A 19,611-nucleotide genomic window follows, 5' to 3' on the forward strand; every position below is an offset into this window, starting at 1 on the left:
CCGCGGCATGTGGCGATTTCTGCAGCTTCGGGGGCATTTCGCGGAGATTTTGAATTAATTTGGAGTTTAAAAGTAAGTTAAAAGTTTTAAAAAGTTCCGAGTGGGCATTTTCCCAGAGAAAGTGCTCCATTTTCCGCGGCGGCGCCGTTCAGCGCGCGGCTGGGCTCTGGCCTCGAGGCACACCGCCCGGCGCGCCGAAACCGCGGGAAACTTGATCTTTTTCTCCATTTTCTCTTTAAAAATTCAATTATTATTCAAAAGGGCTTTTAATTTGCGTTTTTGGCGCTCGAGGAGGTCCCGGTCCGCAGCAGCAGCAGCAGCAGCAGCAGCGTCAGCTGGGATTCCGCTGCTGGCGCTGCGGAACGGCCTGAAACTTCGTCGAATTTTGGAGTAAAAAAGGGATTTTTGGATGTTTCGAATCGCTCTTTGCAAGTGGAAAGGAGTTTTTGAGGTTTTGCGTCTCAATTGGGATTCAAAAAGGGGTTTTTGAGGCCCAAAGAGCCCGAGAATGGGCAATTCGATGAGCTGCTTCGAAAGGTGGGGCAAAAGGGCCCCCGACGGCGCCCTCTTTGCCCCCAAAAAGAGAAATGCAGAAAACCCCAAAAGCCCCTCCGTCTTTGCCGTCCCCACAACTGCTGCTGCTGCTGCTGCTGCTGCTGCGAACGGCGCAGCAGCAAAGAAGGCCCCCGTGCCGAAGGTAGAGTTTGTGCACTTTTATTTCCACTTTGTGCTGCTTCAAGAATGTCTTTTCAGCAGCAATTCTGGAGGCCCTTTTGTGCAGCAAAAATGCGACTTTTGAGTGCCTTTTAAGCTGCAAAAATGCAGATTGAAGTGCCATTAAAAGCAGCAAAAAAGTTATTTTTAAAATGCCATTTAAGCAGCAAAAAAGTTGTTTTAAGAATGCCATTTAAGCAGCAAAAAAGCGATTTTAAGAATGCCATTTAAGCAGCAAAAAAGTTATTTTAGAATGCCATTAAGCAGCAAAATGGGGTTTTAAAGTGCCATTTAAGCGGCAAAAATGCATTTTAAAGTGGCATTAAAGGCAGCAAAAATGCGATTTAAAAGTGCCATTAAATAGAAGAATATATTTCAAACCAATTGATGTATTTATTGACATTTATTATTTTGAATTTATTTCCAAATGCATTTCTTCTTTTTGCCTTCACCGAATTTCGCATTCACTTCCCCAGCGACTTAGGCAGCTCAAACGACTCCAAAAAGTCCGAAAAAGCGCAAATAATTAAACAAATCAATTAAATTAAATTAAATTAAATTAAATTAAATTAAATTACTTCAAATTAATTCCATTAAGTCCAAAAAAAGCCGCCAAATGCATTTAAATGAGTTAATTGGAGCTGCTGCAGGCCACTTCGCCCGTGGAAAGAAGCAGCAGACGCCGCCAAACTTACAGCAGCAACGCCGCCAAGTCCGCAGACACCGAAGTCAGCAGTTACGACGAAGAAGACGACTTCGACGACACCGACGAGGAAGAGGCGAGAACGCCCCACTTGCCATTCTGCCATTCTGCCATTAACAGCTTTAGCATGCCATTAACAGTCTTTAAAATGCTGCCATTCTGCCATTCTTGCCATTAACAGCTTTAACAGCATTAACAGACCATTTAGAGGCTTTTAAATGCTGCCATTCTGCCATTAACAGCATTAACAGGCAATTTAGAGGCTTTTAAATGCTGCCATTCTGCCATTCTGCCATTAACAGCTTTAACATGCCATTAACAGTGTTTAAAATGCCATTATGCCATTAATAGCATTAATAGCATTAACATGCCATTAACAGGCCATTTAGAGGCTTTTAAATGCTGCCATTCTTGCCATTAACAGCATTAACAGGCCATTTAGAGGCTTTTAAATGCTGCCATTCTGCCATTCTGCCATTAACAGCTTTAACAGGCCATTAACAGTCTTTAAAATGCTGCCATTCTGCCATTAATAGCATTAATAGCATTAACAGGCCATTTAGAGGCTTTTAAATGCTGCCATTCTTGCCATTCCTGCCATTAATAGCATTAACAGACTATTTAGAGGCTCTTAAATGCTGCCATTCTGCCATTCTGCCATTAACAGCATTAACAGGCCATTTAGAGGCTTTTAAATGCAACTTACACGCACTTTAATGCCATTCCTGCCATTAACAGCAATAACGTGCCATTTAGAGGCTTTCAATGCCACTTACAGCCATTTTAGTGCCACTCCTGCCATTATTGCCATTAACAGCAATAACGTGCCATTTACAGTCTTTGAAATGCCAGTTACACCCATTTTATGCCACTCCTGCCATTCCTGCCATTAACAGTGCCCGCATGCCATTAACAGTCTGCCATTCCTGCCATTAACAGCCTGCCATTCTGCCATTAACAGTCTGCCATTCTGCCATTAACAGTCTGCCACTCCTGCCCTTAACAGGCTGCCGTTCCTTCCCTTAACAGTCTGCCATTCCTGCCCTTAACAGTCTGCCATTCTGCCATTAACAGCCATTCCATGCCATTAACAGTCTGCCATTCTGCCATTAACAGCCATTCCTGCCCTTAACAGTCTGCCATTCTGCCATTAACAGCCATTACCTGCCCTTAACAGTCTGCCATTCTGCCCTTAACAGTCTGCCATTCTGCCATTAACAGTCTGCCATTAACAGTCTGCCATTAACAGTTTGCCATTCTGCCATTAACAGTCTGCCATTAACAGTTTGCCATTCTGCCATTAACAGTCTTTGACTGCTGGCTCGCAGCTAACGACGAGCGACGTGCGTCAAAAGAAGCTGCTGGCCTACCGGCGGTCTCTGACGAAAATCGTGAAGTTGAAAACGCATTTGTTCAACGCCACCGTCAAAGTGACTTGCTCGCGAGACGGCAAGGAGGTCGAGTGGTACAAGGGGCACTCTGGCGAGGGCGGCAAGGGCAAGGCCGTGGGGTCTTTGCCTGTGGAAAAAGTAAACCCTAAACCCTAAACCCTAAACCCTAAACCCTAAACCCTAGTTTGGGAGGTGCACGAGTAGAGGTAGAGGGGAGGGGTACAAGGGGCACTCCGGCGAGGGCGGCAAGGGCAAGGCCGTGGGCTCTTTGCCCGTGGAAAAAGTAAACCCTAAACCCTAAACCCTAAACCCTAAACCCTAATGTTTGCACTTTGGGCGTGCATGAGGGCGCGGGAAGGCCGCGGAGAGGGGCGGGAGGGACTGCTCAAACCCTTTCTTTGCAACGCTGTAACCAGGAATAGGCAACTAGGGTTTAGGGTTTAGGGTTTAGGGTTTAGGGTTTAGGGTTTAGGGTTTAGGGTTTGGGGTTTGGGGTTTATTGTTTGCTGCTGTTGCACTGCTTTGGATCCAGCCTTGCATGCACCAGATCGCGCATGCAAGTGCATTCAAGAAAAGGACTTTTGAATCGGCATTTTTGGATCTTTCTTTTATTTATTTTAATTAATTAAATTAAAATGTATTTATTTAAATTAAAAACAAATTTAAATTCCTTTTTGCTGCTGCAGATCACTTCTGTCAAGGCGCAGCAAGACAACCCGAAGGGGTTGACCATCAACGTGAACAATCCTTCGCCGACGACTTTCTCCTTCACGTGGGTTTTGAATTAATTTGAAACAATTAATTCAAATAATAAATAAAACAAATTAAATAAATAAATAAATAAATAAAATAAATAAAATAAATAAATAAAATAAATAAATAAATAAATAAATTGATTCGTTTTGAAGTTGTTTTGCAGATTTGGTGGCGCTGCTTCTGCATCTTTTTTTGTTGAAATGTTTTTAATTTTGTTTTCGCAAATGTTTGCAATTCATTTAATGCTTTTAATTTCTTTTTCTTTTTTAATTCAATTAACTCCCCAGGCAACATTTAAGTCATAATAGTCTCAGTAACTAATTAATTAATTACTTAATTAATTAATTAATTAATTAATTAATTAATTAATTAATTAATTAATTAGTTTTATTTTATTTGTTTTGCTGCAGCTTCAAGACAAAGGAAGAAAGAGAGTCTTGGGAGAAGCAGCTGGAGTCTTTGCAGAAGTTTATGGCAATGATTTGAGTGTTGGAAGGAAAGAAATAAAATAAATAAAAAACAAATAAATAAAAAATAAAAAATAAATAATTAAATGCATTATAGGTAGAGTTGCGGGATTGATGAAAGAAAGACAAATTTAAACAAGTTCAAAGACATCTGCATTTGTTGAGAGACAGCAGAAGAGGCCTCACTAGAGGAGCAGCAGGCCAGCAGCAGCAGCAGCAGCAACAGCAGCAGCAGCGATGACGGCAGCAGCAACATCAAGGTGCGAATGTCGTTGAGAGGAAAGCCTAAGATTGTCATTAGTGTGGAGCCACAGCCGCAGCAGCAGCTGCTGCTGCAGCAGCTACAGACAGCAGCACTGCAGCAGCAGCAGCAGGAGGCGTGGCCGGATTTGTTTGTTGAGCCGAGACAAAGTGCCGTTTGTTTCTTTCTTTGTTTGCAAAAGACAAAAGAAAGAAAAGTGAAAAAAAAGAAATAAAATAAATGAAAAGAAAAGACAGACACAGCGCGTGTCCGTCGCTTCCCCGGTGTACGTACAGGGGCAGCAGCAAAAGACAAAACAAGTTTTTCTTTTTTATTTTCTCCCGTCTCTTCTTCTTTCCTTTTTCTCCCCGCAGACGCATCGACCCTTAGTCTTATTTGCTGCTGCTGCTGCTGCTGCTGCTGCTGCTGCTGCTGCTGCTGCTGCTGCTGCTGCTGGTCTTGCTGCGTCTAAACGCTGCCTTTCGAGTGCGGTGGCGCTGCTGCTGCAGCTGAGGCTACTGGCGCTCCTTGCGCTGCTGCAGGTGCTGCTGCTGCTGCTGCAGGTGCTGCTGCTGCTGCTGCTGCTGCTGCTGCTGCTTGGCAGCTCGCTTGATAATCAACTCGGGGTTAAGGCGGGAGGCGGCGCTGCGCTCGTCCGGAGAAAAAGGCGAAAAGTCGAGGGCTTTGAGGGAAGGCAAAGCGGCCAACACTGTCAGCCTGCGAGCCACGCATGCAGCAGCAGCAGCAGCAGCAGCAGCAGCAGCAGCAGCAGCAGCAGCAGCGGAGGCTTCTGAGGCGTTTCAAACTGCTTCTTGCCAACTTCTAGGTCTGTGTTTGTCGATAAATGCGCAATTAAATGCATGTTTGTACATTTATTTATTTATTTTACTTTTTATTAATGCATGCAAAGTGGGCAGCTGTTTGTTTGGGAGTGGTCTTTCTGTGGGGCCTTTAGCTGCCTGTACACCTGAATTAAAGATGCATTTTGAATTGTTTCTTCACTCATTTATTTATTAAATCAATTAATTGAAAGATGCATTTGCAAATCATTTATTTATTTATTTATTTATTTATTTATTTATTTATTTATTTATTTATTTATTGGATTGATTAATGAGGGAGAAAGCATTCTGAAACTTGACTGGAGAGCCTTCGAATGGTTGAACTTGAGGGCAAGTGCATGAAAATAAAAAAGAATTGACAATTTAGAAATGAAATAACAAAATAAAACAATAATTGCATTCTAAAAAGAATAAAATAAAACAATTCCACAAAATAAAATAAAACAATTCCACAAAAGAATTCAAACTCTCCGCTGCACAAAATTCGCACTGCCGGGGTGTACGTACACCACAAAACGCGATCTCAACAAAGCAGTTTCTCGTTCTTGGCGGCAGCAGTTATAAATAAATAAGTAAATAAATAAATTAATAAATAAATAAATAAATAAATAAATAAATAATAAATAATAAATAGAATATCAAATACAAATAAATGAACTTCAAAGTGCAAACAAATGAAATATTAATTTAAAGAAGTTATCAACAAAATGCGAAGAGGCGAGGAAGGGCCGGGAAGTAAAATCAGAAGCAAAAAAGAATTGAGAAAAGAAATAAAATACTTTTTAATTTAATAAAAGTATTTTGTTTTAATATTTCATTTCTTTAAAAGAAATAAAACAAAAAATGATCATTTATTTAAGAGACGCAAATCGGGCAAACGCCCCGGCCATCTGCGGTGTACGTACACCCGAAAAACGGGACGCCCATTTTTAAAGCAACTCCAGCAGCAAAGAGGAATCAATGGCAGCAGCAAGCAGCAGCAAGCAGCAGCAAGCAGCAGCAAGTAGCAGCAAGCAGCAGCAAACAGCAGCAAACAGCAGCAAAGTGCAGCAAAGAGCACCAAAGTGCAGCAAACAGCAGCAAAGTGCAGCAAACAGCAGCAAACAGCAGCAAAGTGCAGCAAACAGCAGCAAAGTGCAGCAAAGAGCAGCAAAGTGCAGCTAACAGCAGCAAAGTGCAGCAAAGTGCAGCAAAGAGCAGCAAAGTGCAGCAAACAGCAGCAAAGTGCAGCAAACAGCAGCAAGCAGCAGCAAACAGCAGCAAAGTGCAGCAAAGTGCAGCAAAGAGCAGCAAAGAGCAGCAAAGTGCAGCAAAGAGCAGCAAAGTGCAGCAAAGTGCAGCAAACAGCAGCAAAGTGCAGCAAAGTGCAGCAAGCAGCAGCAAAGTGCGGCAAAGAGCAGCAAAGTGCAGCAAAGAGACCTGTATTGTTTGCCGAGGAGGAGCTCGACGGGGTTGGCCATGAGAGTGAAGAACTTGAGAGATTTATTTTGTTGCAAAAAGAAAAGAGAAGAGCCCTGGAGGACTTGGTTGGAGTGTATGTACAGACAGACGAGCGCATGCAGCTGCGCAACAGCAGCAGGAATGGCTTGGAAGCGGTTGAAGGACAAGTCCAGCCACAGCAGCTGCTGCTGCAGCTGCTGCTGCAGCTGCTGCTGCGGCTGCTGCAGCAGCTGCTGCTGCGGCTGCTGCAGCAGCCCGCGCAGCAGCAGGCCCAGCCCCGGCGCCTCCTGCAGCAAGTTGTTGTTGAGGCGCACTGCTGTTGTGTGTCGCTGCACCAGCACCTTTTGCTGCTGCTTGCTGCTGCTCTTCTCTGCTGCTGCTGCTGCTGCTGCTTCTTTGCTGCTCTTCAGCCCGAAGCAGCAAACTGACACCACTCGGTCGCTGCGCGTGAGGCAAACGGACTTGCGCACAACTGGCGAGTTCGAGACCGACCTGCGGGCTCTCCCGCCTGCTGCTGCTGCTGCTGCTGCTGCTGCTGTTGTTGCTGTTGCTGCTGCTGCTGCGGCCGCCGCTGCTGCAGCGGCCGACGGCGGCGACGCGGCGTCCGCCGGCTCCAGCAGCAACGCGGACCCCGCAGAGAGGGCGCCCCCCGCTTGCTGCTGCTGCTGCTGCTGCTGCTGCTGCTGCAGCGCAGCGTCTGCTGCTTCCGGCCTCGCGCTGCCGTCGATGTTCAAGTCCGACAAGCTGCTCAAGTTGCGAAAAGAAAAGTCCAAAGGAGGGCCGGGCACTGACACGGTGTAGCGGTGAGGCGCAGCAGTTGGCATTTTGAATTGGAGTCAGCTTTCCCTCTTTTTCAAACTGTGCGGATTCCTCTTTGCAACTTTTTGAATTCAAGACTTTCTCGTGCGATTACAGGGTCAAACACTCCGCAAAGCAATTGCTTTGGAGGAAAATGCCAATTCGGGAAAAAGTTTCGGAAATGGAAAAGTGTTTGGAGGCGAAAGCGCTGTTCGAGTTTGCGTCGCTGCCTCGGGTGTACGTACAGCGGCGGCAGCGCCGCGAACGCCGCACGAGCTGAACTGGAAATGGAATTTCTTTTGCAAAACTGCAAGCAAAAAAGCGCTATTATTTAAAAACTGTTTTTATTAATTTAAAGTCCATTTCGAAGAGTCCCGCGGACTGGACTCGTGCGAGGCTAAGGCTCCCCGGCCCCGGAGGTCACTTCGCGCGCCCCACAAGAGCAACGGCCTGAACACGCCGTTTTCTGGGGTTTGAAGTTCAAATAAGCAAATAAATGCAAATAATTAAATGATTTGGACTTAAAGGACTTTGAAAGTGGCCAAAACAGCGGCGAATCCGCGGAGAACATCGAACTGGGAGCCCTGAGCGGTGCTCGGCGTCGCCTTCCGCAGAGGCAGCAGTTGCGGCTTTCTTCGCCGCAGCTCTTTAGACTTTTCGGATTTAGTTTTTGAAAAAAGACAAATAAAGACAAATAAAGTCATATGGGAGGAGTCGGGGCTTCGGAGCGCAGCTTCGGCGTTTGCTGCAGCAGCGAAAGCCAGGCGCCTATCTGCCTATAAGAGCTGCTGCTGCTGCTGCTGCTGCTGCGCGCTGCTGCCTGCGCCGTGCTGCTGCTGCTGCTGCTGCTGCTGCTCTCCGCCTTCTGGCCCTCCCGAGGCTCTCACTAGCATTTGCCTTTCTCCCCAAAACGCCCAAAAGCCCGCCCCTCCTTCCCCGCTGCTGCTGCTGCTGCTGCTGCTGCTGCTAAAATGCAGGCCTTCTTCTTGCTGCTGCTGCTCGCCTGCCTGCTGCCCCTCGCCAGCCCGCAGCAGCAGCAGCAGCAGCAGCAGCAGCAGCAGCAGCAGCAGCAGCTCCTCAGCCCCCGCAACGCCATCGGCCAAATGGCCTTTCAAACTTTCCTCAACAAAACAATTCCGCCCGAACTCCGCGGCGCCCCGCAGCAGCCCCTCAACTGAGCCGCTGCAGCTGCTGCTGCACTTCTGCAGCAAAACCAACTTCGAATTGCTGCTAAGTCTTCAACTTATTTCAAATTTATCTCCAAATTGCTGCTAAGTCTTCAATTTATTTCAAATTTATCTCCAAATTGCTGCAAAGTCTTCAATTTTATTCAAATTTATCTTCGAATTGCTGCAAAGTCTTCAATTTTATTCAAATTTATCTTCAAATTGCTTCGAATTCTTCAATTTTATTCAAATTTATCTTCAAATTGCTTCGAATTCTTCAATTTTATCCCAAATTCAACTTCTAACTGCATCACTTTCTTCACCTTAACTCCAAATTCAACTTCGAATTGCAGCGACTTCTTCAATTTTGTCCCAAGGGCAACTTCGAGTGCGGCGGAGTCTTCAATTCAATCCCAAATTCAACTTCTAAATGCAGCAAAGTCTTCAATTTTATTCAAATTCAACTTCTAAATGCAGCAAAGTCTTCAATTTTATCCAAATTCAACTTCTAAATGCAGCAAAGTCTTCAATTTTATCCAAGTTCAAGTTCTAATTGCAGCAAAGGCTTCAATTTTATCCAAATGGAAGTTCTAATTGCAGCAAAGTCTTCAATTATTTCCCAAATTCAGGTCCTAAGTGCATTAAATTCTTCAATTTAATCCCAAATTCAGGTCCCAAGTGCATCAAATTCTTCAATTAAATGCCAAATTCAGGTTCTAAATGCATCAAATTCTTCAATTTAATCCCAAATTCAGGTTCTAAATGCATCAAACTCTTCAATTAAATGCCAAATTCAGGTTCCATTTGCATCAAACTCTTCAATTAAATGCCAAATTCAGGTTCCATTTGCATCAAATTATTCAATTTTGTGCAAAATTTGGCATTTAAAACCCTCAAGTTCTTCAAATTTGTGCCAAATGCAGCCTCTAAATGCACCAAAATCTTCAATTTAATTCCAAATTCAGGTCCTAAAACTTCCAAATTCTCCAATTAAATGCTAAATTAATCTTCAAAACTCTTTAAATTCCTCAAATAATGCCAAATTAAACATCAAAACTCCTTAAATTCTTCAATTAAATGCAAACTGGAAATATAAACTCTTTAAATTATTCAAATAAATGCAAAATTCCATTCCTGAAATTTCATGAAGACCCCCACGGCTTTCGCCGCAAAAGTTCTTCTCCGCTTTGCAGGTCCAGCAGGTAAAACATGCAGCAGCTGCACTCCACCAATTAATTAATTAATTTAATTAATTTAATTAATTTAATTAATTAAATTAATTAAATTAATTAATTAACTGAGTCTTCATTTGTTGTTCGTCGCCAAGAAAGGCGAAGAAAAAAGAAAACTGAAAACGAATTTAATTTTTTTCTTTTGGGACTTCCGCTGCGTCAGTGCCAGTCTCCAGTGTACGTACACCGCAGAGGCAGATTTAGGACCAGCAGCAGCAGCAGCAAAAGACAAAACACTTTTCTAAGTTCACTTTGCTGCTGCTGCTGCTGCTGCTGCTGCTGCGCGCATGCATTTGCAGCAGCAAGTTGCAATATAAGCCAATAAAATATATACAGTGACACAGTAATATTAATATTCTTTCACAAGTTGCAATATTTGCAAACAGAGTTTATAAAATATATATTGAAAATATATATTGTGATATATTGCCATTAAAATAATATTCCTTTTATTGTTCTTGCGGGCTTACGTACGGTGTATGTACACTGCAAATGCAGCTGCGGCAGCCAAAAAGAGCAGCAGGCGCATGCTGCTGCAGCAGCAGCAGGAGGCAGAAATTGTTAGCAGCTGCAGCAGCAGCAGGAGACAAAAAGTGTTTGCAGCTGCAGCAGCAGCAGAAGACAGTGTTAGCAACTGCAGCAGCAGCAGAAGACAGAAAGTGTTAGCAGCTGCAGCAGCAGCAGAAGACAAAAGTGTTAGCAGCTGCGGCAGCAGCAGGAGGAGACAGAAAGTGTTAGCAGCTGCGGCAGCAGCAGAAGACAACAAGTGTTAGCAGCTGCAGCAGCAGCAGAAGACAAAAGCGCTAGCAGCTGCAGCAGCAGCAGAAGACAAAAGTGCTAGCAGCTGCAGCAGCAGCAGCAGGAGACAAGAGTGCTAGCAGCTGCAGCAGCAGCAGCAGGAGACAAAAGGTGTTAGCAGCTGCAGCAGCAGCAGAAGACAAAAAGTGCTAGCAGCAGCAGCAGAAGCCACATGCAGCAGCACTGCTGCGCTGCAGCAGCAAGGCAAATGGCCACCTCCCCAGCAGGCCCGAAAACAGCGAGAAAAAAATGTGAACCGTACTCTCCCCTCTTGCTGCAGTTGCTGCTGCTGCTGCTGCTGCTGCTGCTGCTGCTGCTGCAGCTGCTGCTGCTGTTCACTTATCACTAAACATGCAGGCTGTTTCTAAAGCTTCAAAAGGCCAGAGAGAAGTCAGCATATTTAAAAAGGCCAGACTGCGCGTCTTGTGAGTTGAGTCCAAAAATGGAAAAGAAGAAAATAAAAGAAGAAAATAGAAAAAGAAAATAAAAAGAAAATACAAAAAGCAAATGAAAAAGAGAAGTCTAAACCAAACAAACAACAACTTGAAAAGCCCAGAAGAGCATGCACTGATTTGCTGCAAACAGAAGACGCAAATGTCAGAAGCAACGCGAAAAAGACAGCCTCCTCAGCTTGCTGCTGCTTTTGCTGCTGCTGCTGCTGCTGCAGCAGCAGCAGCTGCTGCTGCTGCTGCAGCTGCTGCTGCTGCAGTGGATAAGGGCTTTTCGCTTTTTGCTTCCTCGGCGTTTTGGCCTTGCGGCTAGCAGAGGCCCATGAATCCCGCGGACTTGAAGTCGTTTTCGATTTCCTGATGAGCAGCAGCAAAAGAAATAAAAGAAAACAATAAAAGAATTAATTAATTAAATGCCAACTTCTCCCTGTAAAGCTCACTTCAAAGAAGCATTCAAATGCCAAACAGCAGCACTTGTGTTCAAATTCAAATTCGCAAACAGCGCCTTTTGGAGACTTTTGTTGCAATTCAGAAATTCAAATTTGCATTTTAATTTGCTGCTTCAAAGCCAAAGTCTTATTCTTTAAAGCCGCACTTCAAAGGCCTTCAGCGCCTTCGCCAAGTCCTCCACAGAGCCGCACAAGCTTCCCAGCGCTTCGCTGCCATTCGCCTGTTCTTCTTCTGCTGCTGCTGCTGCTGCTGCTGCTGCTGCTGCTGCTTCTGTTTGCTGCAGCGTTGAGTCCCGGCCTCTGTGCGCTTCTGCTGCAGTTGCGTCAGCAGCAGCAGCTGCTGCTGCAGTTGCTGCAGCAGCTGCGCCTTGCTGCTGCTGCACGAACTCGCCGGGAGTGGAACTGCATTCGCTTTCTTCCTGCAGCAGCAGCTCCAGCTTCTCCGCAGAAATGCCGCAAAGAGTTTCGTCGAAAAGAGAAAAAGACAAGTCCTCCTCCGCAGCAGCGCTGGGCTCCAGAGATTCCGCGGGAAGCAGACAATAAGGAGCTGCAAAGAAGAGGAAAAAGACAGAACAACAGCAACAACAAAAGGCCTTTCTTGAATTCACCTTTAAATCCCCTTTTCAGCAACAAAACTGCGCGATCAGCCCTCTGCATTCGCGTGCAACAAAAGTGCAAATGAGCGCAAGTCCAGGTGTACAGGCACCTCTCCCCGCGAAGACCCCAACATGCAGAACTGGAAAGCAGCAAATTGCAAGTGTCTGGCGCCGGAACAAAGCACTCCAAAGGCCTGGCAGAAGTAATAATGAATAAATAAAAGCAACTGCCTCCGTGTTTCGCGAAAAGAAGGCACTTTGCTGCCAAGAGCTCTCACCCACGGGCCGGATCGAGCTGGCGCGTTGCAGCTTTTCCGGATTCGAAGAAGACCCGCTTATTCCGCCTCCCCCTTTGTCTTTTTTTCCGAACGTTTCCTCCTTTTGGGCCTCCAGCTCGCTGCTGCCGAAGCCAAAGATCTCCACGTCGAGCTCGGAAAGCGCCAGCTCCCGCAGCGCCCGCTGCTCGAGTTTCTCCGCAGCCGCAGCAGCAGCAGCACAGCAAACGCGGCGCGGCAGTCCGCAGCAAGAGGGGGCCCTTTGGGGGCCTGGAAAGCTGTCCTTTGTTTCCGAAAAAGGGGCCTTTGGCGCTCCAAAAGGCCCTTTTTTGGAGTCTTTTGCCTCCAAAAGTGCGGCATTTCCCGCCCCGCCCTCTTCGCCTGCAAAGCCGAAAAGGCCGGCCCGCGCAGCAGCCTCCAGCGACTGTAACGCCGCGGCCAACTCCCCCAGGGGCTGCAAGATGGCTGCTGCAGCGGGAGAAGCCAAAAAGCTGCGGAGGCTTTCTCGAATTTGCTGCAGCTCCTGCGGACTCGGCGGAGGCTTCCGAGTCGCGCTGCAGTGCTCAGCAGCAGCAGCAGCAGCAGCAGCAGCAGCAGCGGCAGCGGGGGGCGCGGAGAGCCGCGGGGCCTGCGCGCGCGCAGCTGCGGCGTACAGACAGCTGCTGCTGCTGCTGCTGCTGCTGCTGCTGTCGAGCCACAAGCTGCTGAACTCCGCGTCTTCGCGCAGCAGCCGGTCTTCAGAATTCATTTCTTCTTCCAACATCTCTTCCTCGCCTTCTGCTGCCAGCAGCTCTTCGTCCAAATTGTTGAACTCGCTCTCCGACAGCAGCCCGTCGCCCCGCGCGTCGGCCCCCCTCTCCGCCCCGCCCCGCCCCCCGCTCCTGCTGCTGCTGCTGCTGCTGCTGCTGCTGCGGGGCTGCGCCAGAGGAGGCGCTGCTGCCTCCGGAAGCCCCCCGTGGGGAAGCCCGCCGGGGCGCCCCGCGCCGCTCCCCTCGCCCCGCTTGCTGAGCAGGCCCCCTGCAGCTGCTGCTGCTGCTGCTGCTGCAGCAGCAGCAGCAGCAGCAGCGGGAATCTTGAGAAGGCCCCGCGGAGGACACTTCTCCAGAAAAGGCCCCAGCCCCAACCCGTAGACCGGCAAAGCAGCAAGCCGGTAGGCCCGCTTGACAGCAGGCCGCTGCAGCAGCGCCTGCCAAATGCCAGCAGCAACTCCCTTTGCTGCAGCAGCTCTCGGGTCTCGGGCGCCTGCAGCAGCAAACTGCTGCCCCGCTGCTGCTGCTGCTGCTGCTGCTGCTGCTTGCGACCCCGCGGCGGCCCGCTCGAGCGGGCGCGCAGCCGCGGCCTCCAGCGGGGTGTACGGACAGCTCATCTCCAGCCAAATGTCCGAGTCCGAAAGCGAAGCCCCTCCTTCATTCAGAACTTCTTTGAAACTTCTTTCCGCCAAAGACTGAAAGCCCTCGAGGCCGCCAGCAGCAGCTTCCAGCGCTGCTGCTGCGCCCTCCAGCTGCTGCGCCAGCTCTTCGTCGAACTTCACGCTGCACTCCAAAACCCCCAAAAACGTCTGCAGCTTCAGCAGCTCCCGGCTTTCCAATCTGCTGCTGCTGCTGCTGCTGCTGCGTCCCCAGCTCGCGCTGCTGCTGCTGCCCCAAGGCCCACACGACGCCCCCTCGCCTTCAGCTCCACCCGCCCGCTGCTGCGGCTGCGGCTCCTGCTGCTGCTGCTGCTGCTGCTGCTTGCGCCGGCGTCGGGGCTTGAAGACGGGGGCCGTGCTGCAGAGCAGCGCCGCGTCTTCAGAGTAAGGCGCGAGGCTTCCCGCGGCCTCCGCCTCTCCCCTGGCCAGCCCGCCGCCGCCGCCGCCGCTGCTGCTGCTGCTGCTGCTGCTGCAGCACAGAAGAGCGTTTGGAGCAGCTGCTGCGCTGCTGCTGCTGAGCGCGGCCGCGCGGCCCTGGCCCTGAGCGAGCGGTCCCAGGGGAAAGGCGCTGCGGAGGGCAGCAGCAGCAGCAGCAGCAGCAGCAGCAGGAGCCGGCAGGGGTGAGCTTCTGTGGGGAGTCGAAGCCGGGCTGCTGCTGGGGGCCAGGAATTCGGGGAAGTTCCCCCGCGGCTCTTCGCCGGAAAGCAGACAAGCCAGGGAGTCCTCCAAGTCGGACTTGTAAGACGCGAGCGGCTGCCAGGGCGCTGCAGCTGCTGCCGAGCCTCTGCCGCGGCGGGCCGCTGCTGCTGCTGCTGCTGCTGCTTTGCCCGTCCATCTGGCGCTGACTGCAGCTTCGACGCAAGGCCCGGGCTGCAGCAAAGGGCCGGGCCGGGCCCTCGCAGCGGCGAGGGCCAGCAGGGCGGAGTGGGCGGGCAGGAAGTGAAGAGCAGCGAGCAGCCCCTTGAGGGCAGTGCAAAGCTTGCGGAGTTCGAACTTGGAGTGCAGCTCGGGGGAGGAGAGGGGCTGGAAGCTGAGGACCCACTGCTCGAGACAGAGGCCCGCGGGGCCCTCCTCCGCTGCTGCTGCTGCAGCAGCTGCTGCAGCAGCTGCTGGCCGCAGCAGCTGCTGGCTGCCGCGGCCGCCGCTGCGCGAGCCGCCCTCGCCTCCCCACAGCCGCAGGGCCGGGGCCCCCTCGCCCGCGTCCGCGTCTTCGAAGCCGCTCTCCGAGTTCGCCCGCGAGGCCCCGCGCGCCCCCGGCAGCCGCAGCCCCACTGCCACTCGGATTTGCCAGCAGCGCTGCAAGCTGAACTTGGGGTCGCACAGAAGCGCCGTCCGCAGGCTTTCGAGCTGCGGCACCTCCACGCGGAAGTGCCGCGCCGACTCCGGAGAGAACTCCGCGGAAAACTGACACGCGCTCCGCAGCGGCCTCCCGCAGCTCCGGCTGCACTGCCCCGCAGCGCTCCCGACTCCTTCTCCGCCAGTCGCCTCCCACTCCGACGCGCCCGGGCCGCTTGAAAGGGCCAGCTCCAGCTCACCCCACGCGTGCGTCGGGCAAAGCACGTTCACCCGCTTTCCAGAAGGCGAGCCGATCAAGGGGAAGAGCCGGTGCGCAATTATTGCTTCCAAAGACGCCGTTACCCACTCGGTCATCAAGTATTCAAGTTGCCTCGGGGATATCATCTCGCGGCTTCCTAACCCGCGCGCACGGGCTTCCAATCAGCCTTCAGACACTTCTTATGCAGCTTTTTCATGCCTGGCCATCAGAAATTCCCTTCGAACGACTGCAAAAGGCCCACGGAAATTCGCGAAATGCCTGCTGGACTGCATGCAGTCCTCCCCAGAGAGGCTTGGTGGCGCCATCGTGTACGGGCGTACGAGATACTTGTGTGTTTCTCCATAATTTCCGTCGGTTCTCCTCAGTAATCAAAACTTTTGCAAAATTAATGTATTTGAAGGGGTTTCAGGCAATCCCTTATCTGCTTTCCCTGCAGATCACCCCTTATCAGTGGCGCCAACAAACTGGACCATTGGACCACTGTGCGACAACTGCCAGAAGGCTAGCGGGAAACTCTGCACCAGAGAATTACTGAAATCCTACAGTTTTAGGTATAGGTGTTTAAGTAGCGAAGTAAGTGCAGTATTCTACGAGTGGCTGAGACTGTACAACAGACAAGTCTAGTGACGCGTCCGCGCGGGGACCGGCGGTAGGGAAACTTGAGCGAATAGGTGTGACGGAGATGTTTTCGGACTAGAAAGCTGCCTAGACTGAGGCGTTTCACTGTTAGTTGCAGTTTTCTGGACTGTTTTCCGGGACGTGCCGGCAAAGCCGCGGACGCGTGGTGTAGGCACAGTTCCGGAGCGCGAGTGGCGGGGTGTCCAGACACCGCAGCGCTCAGAGGCTCGTCCGACGATCACTATTTGCCGAACAGATGAATCTACAGCAGTGCGAGTACGTGAGTGTTCACTGACGACATCGATATAGGTAAGCGAGTTTGGCCCACGCAAACACTGTTGGCAACTCTCACAATTGCGAGTTCAGTCAAGTTCGCGAGCCGCCGCTACCGTGTTGAACACTGTGCCCCCACGCAAGCCACGCGAAGATGCTGGACGCTTCAAGAAGCACCCTCGACAAGTTCACGTCGCAGAACCCGCAGCAGATCATGGAGGGGCTGTCGGACTTGGCGAGCAAGTCGCGGGACGAGTTGTCGGCGCGCTTCGTCGCGCTGCAAGCCACGGTGGAGTCGTACTCCAAAGTGGACATCACGAACCACGTAGTGTCCCACGTGGTCGATAGCGTGCGGCCCAAGAACCTGGCGGAGTCGCTGAGCGAAGGCAGTTCGAGCATCCAGGAGACCGTCGCGGGGTACACCAAGTCCGTCAAGGACATGCTGCCGATGGACCGCATTTACGAGCTCCTCGCCTCCACCTTCGACGTCTCTGCCAAGCTGGACCAGCTCAAGGCCATTCGCATTCAAGACATTTCCCCCGGCAAGACCATCCAGGACCTCACTGAGTTCAGCGACCTCTCCGGCGCCTACGAAACGCTGCGCCAGCGCGTCCGCTCCGTCCTCGAGCCTGTTGTCCACGCCGTCGCCTCCATGGAGCTCAACCAGAAGTTCACTGACTTCACCCACCGCTTCTGAGTCCGCGACCCCAACCCCTCCGCGCTTGCTGCTATGCGCTCCAGCCTCCACCGCGGCGCAGTCGCCCGAGGAGCGGCATCTTCGCGCTGACACCCACAACCGCAGCCGTAAGGCTCTAGCCTTCGGCAGGTTCACTCGTCGCCTTGGCCTCGGAAAGCCCTGGTCAAAGCAACCCTTCTCTTTTCACGAGCCTCTTGCATTTGTGCTCGTTACGCTTCGCCTGCACTGCGCAGCGCATACCTGTCTACCCAAAGGCCACTCTTGCCTCTCATTAGACGCTCCGTAGAGCGCCAAGTGGCCACAACTAGAAAACCCATTGAACGCTTTTCAAATATGAATGTTCGCTGTGAGAGAGACAAGTCAACTTGAAGATCCCTCTCTTCACCCGCTGCTAATTCTCGTAATAGTTCATCTTTCCGTTGCCTTCCCGCTGCACGAGAACGTCCACCAAGTCTCAGGCCGTGATATGAAAATATGTTCAGCGACTTCAGCTTCTCCCTAGCGTCCGCAGTGCAGACACAACCGTTCAACACTTATTTGCAGGTGAATCCATAGTGTCTAACTGCATCTGCCAGACACCATCACTGCACGCTCTGAAACGTGTTCCGCACATTATCTGTAGCTCAACTGAACACTAAGCCGCGATACTGGTTCGGGTGATTCAAAGTGTGTGGGAGTAGAAGGTGTGGGTTTTTTTCTTCCTTGCTTCTTCAGTGAGGCATGGGAAGGAAGGGTTATCGCGTACTGTGCAGAGAAACCGCCTTCCTCCAAATACGCCATTCATGAATTCGGAATTTATTATTCTACGGGATGACGTTTCCTTCCATTTAATGAACTACGAACCTCGGTTCCTTCAAAAGCAAGCCTGCCATTTGTTGCGCTAGCTAATTGATGTTTCGTGGCGGCTTTCCTGGCATTACTACGGAAAGGAGGACTGGCACGTTGTAAACTACAAAATATATATCCATACTTTATCCAGTGCTCCAGTGCGCGCTTTCTCAAAGAAGAGTACTACTCATGCTGAACTGACATTGTCGATACATTTTTCCGATGTCCGTTGCATTTGTTCATGAGTTCTGAACTTGAAGGCGCAGATGTATCGATTACGCTCTGCAGTGCTCTGCGTGATCCCAGCGGAGGGTTTGGCAGTCGTGCAGCTCGTTGCTGTTTGTAGTGCGCGGCGATGTAGAATGTCTCGACTGAATGTGCTGTTGCAGCCTTCGCAGCAGCGGCGGCTCTGTTGGTCGCTTTTGCACAAATCCGCCTGTGCGTGCGTTTTGCACAAAAGCGAAGAGTTCAGCCCGCGGCGGATGTGGGGGAACACGTGAGGGGAAAGTAGTGCGGCAGTTGGTACTTGGTGGCAGCTCCTTAGGCTGGCAGATCTGCAGCAGAGAAAGCAGCAGCAGCCTTCACTTTGTCAGGCCGCGGCCGAAGCAACAGGCGGCGAAGCTGCACTGCAGCAGCAGGAAGCGCAGCAGCGCGTCGGAGGATGGCCGGATGGCCGCGCCGCTTGAGCTTTTCTTTTTCGTTTGAATTTGCCGGTTTCCCACTTCTCAAATTTGCAGCCAAAGAGAAGGAGCAGCAGCAGCAGCTTTCAGCTCAGCGGCGAGCGGCCGTCGGGCCGTGCAGATTCGCCGCTGCAGCAGCAAATGGGAAGGCAAAGCGCTTCGACTTGCAAACTCCGTTCCTTTGGACTCGAGTTTACGTTTGGACTCGAAAGAACGTCGACTTAGCGGCGGCGCGGGGGGTGGGTGGGGCTGAGTGCCTGCTGCTGCAGCGGCTGCTGCTGCAGCTGCGCTGCATGCGGCGTGCATGCAGGCTGCGTGGCTGGCTGAATTTTTGGGTGTTTTCCGCAAAACTTTTTCTCGTGTTGCCCCCAGCGGAGAATGAGTGCTGCGAGTGCGTTGCGCGGCCTCCGCGTCGGCTGCTGGCTGCGTGCGCTGCAGCCGCTGCGCTGCAGCAGCAGCAGCAGCAGCAGCAGCAGCAGTTTGGCGCGTCGGTGGCTGGCGAGCGGCTCGTTCGAACGCTCGAAGCCGCACGTGAACGTGGGGACCATTGGTCACGTGGACCACGGCAAGACAACGCTCACTTCGGCGATCACGCGGGCGCTCGCGGCCCAGGGCCTCGCCGCCTTCCGCCCCTACGCCGCGATCGACGCCGCCCCCGAAGAGCGCCGCCGCGGCATCACCATCCGCGCGGCCACCGTCGAGTTCGCCACCGCCCGCCGCCACTACGCCCACCTCGACTGCCCCGGCCACGCGGACTTCGTCAAAAATATGATAACGGGCGCGGCCCAGATGGACGGGGGGGTCTTGGTGGTCTCTGCGCCGGACGGGCCCATGCCGCAGACCAGGGAGCACGTGCTGCTCGCCAAACAGGTCTGCTGCTGCTGCTGCTGCTGCTGCTGCTGCTGCTGCTGCTGCTGCTTGGTGGCGGTGGGGGTGGGGGTGCTGCTGTTTGCTGCTGCTGCTGTTTGGTGGTGGTGCTGCTGCTGGGGGGGTGTTGGTGGTCTCTGCGCCGGATGGGCCCATGCCGCAGACCAGGGAGCACGTGCTGCTGGCCAAACAGGTCTGCTGCTGCTGCTGCTGCTGCTGCTGCTGCTGTTTGGTGGGGGGGCTGCTGTTTGCTGCTGCTGCTGCTGTTTGGTGGTCGTGGTGGTGGTGCTGCTGCTGTTGGGGGGGTGTTGGTGGTCTCTGCGCCGGATGGGCCCATGCCGCAGACTAGGGAGCATGTGCTGCTGGCT

At 51.4% G+C, this 19,611-nt stretch overlaps 5 protein-coding genes across 5 annotated transcripts; 2 read left to right on the forward strand and 3 right to left on the reverse strand.

The window, feature by feature from the left end:
- Positions 1 to 508: 508 nt before the first annotated feature.
- ENH_00064360 (hypothetical protein, conserved) lies at positions 509 to 4,050 on the forward strand (the record flags this gene model as incomplete). The annotated part of the gene is made up of 4 exons (XM_013582197.1): positions 509 to 697; positions 2,703 to 2,933; positions 3,495 to 3,580; positions 3,975 to 4,050. The coding sequence occupies 4 exons, from the start codon at positions 509 to 511 to the stop codon at positions 4,048 to 4,050; spliced, it is 582 nt and encodes a 193-aa protein (XP_013437651.1).
- Positions 4,051 to 4,787: 737 nt separating this feature from the next.
- Positions 4,788 to 7,378, reverse strand: ENH_00064370 (leucine rich repeat protein, putative; the record flags this gene model as incomplete). Its single annotated transcript, XM_013582198.1, has 2 exons — positions 4,788 to 4,989; positions 6,534 to 7,378. The coding sequence occupies 2 exons, from the start codon at positions 7,376 to 7,378 to the stop codon at positions 4,788 to 4,790; spliced, it is 1,047 nt and encodes a 348-aa protein (XP_013437652.1).
- A 3,570-nt stretch (positions 7,379 to 10,948) lies between these two features.
- On the reverse strand, positions 10,949 to 15,405 carry ENH_00064380 (hypothetical protein, conserved; the record flags this gene model as incomplete). Its single annotated transcript, XM_013582199.1, has 4 exons — positions 10,949 to 11,299; positions 11,593 to 11,993; positions 12,321 to 13,321; positions 14,897 to 15,405. 4 exons carry the CDS (start codon positions 15,403 to 15,405, stop codon positions 10,949 to 10,951), a joined length of 2,262 nt encoding a protein of 753 aa, XP_013437653.1.
- Positions 15,406 to 16,325: 920 nt separating this feature from the next.
- On the forward strand, positions 16,326 to 16,868 carry ENH_00064390 (hypothetical protein, conserved; the record flags this gene model as incomplete). The annotated part of the gene is made up of 1 exon (XM_013582200.1): positions 16,326 to 16,868. The coding sequence occupies one exon, from the start codon at positions 16,326 to 16,328 to the stop codon at positions 16,866 to 16,868; it is 543 nt and encodes a 180-aa protein (XP_013437654.1).
- Positions 16,869 to 18,421: 1,553 nt separating this feature from the next.
- Positions 18,422 to 19,399, reverse strand: ENH_00064400 (hypothetical protein; the record flags this gene model as incomplete). Its single annotated transcript, XM_013582201.1, has 1 exon — positions 18,422 to 19,399. One exon carries the CDS (start codon positions 19,397 to 19,399, stop codon positions 18,422 to 18,424), a length of 978 nt encoding a protein of 325 aa, XP_013437655.1.
- Positions 19,400 to 19,611: the final 212 nt, after the last annotated feature.

Source organism: Eimeria necatrix, genomic scaffold (assembly GCF_000499385.1).
Source record: "Eimeria necatrix Houghton genomic scaffold, Enh_scaff587, whole genome shotgun sequence".
NCBI classification, from domain to species: Eukaryota; Apicomplexa; class Conoidasida; order Eucoccidiorida; family Eimeriidae; genus Eimeria; species Eimeria necatrix.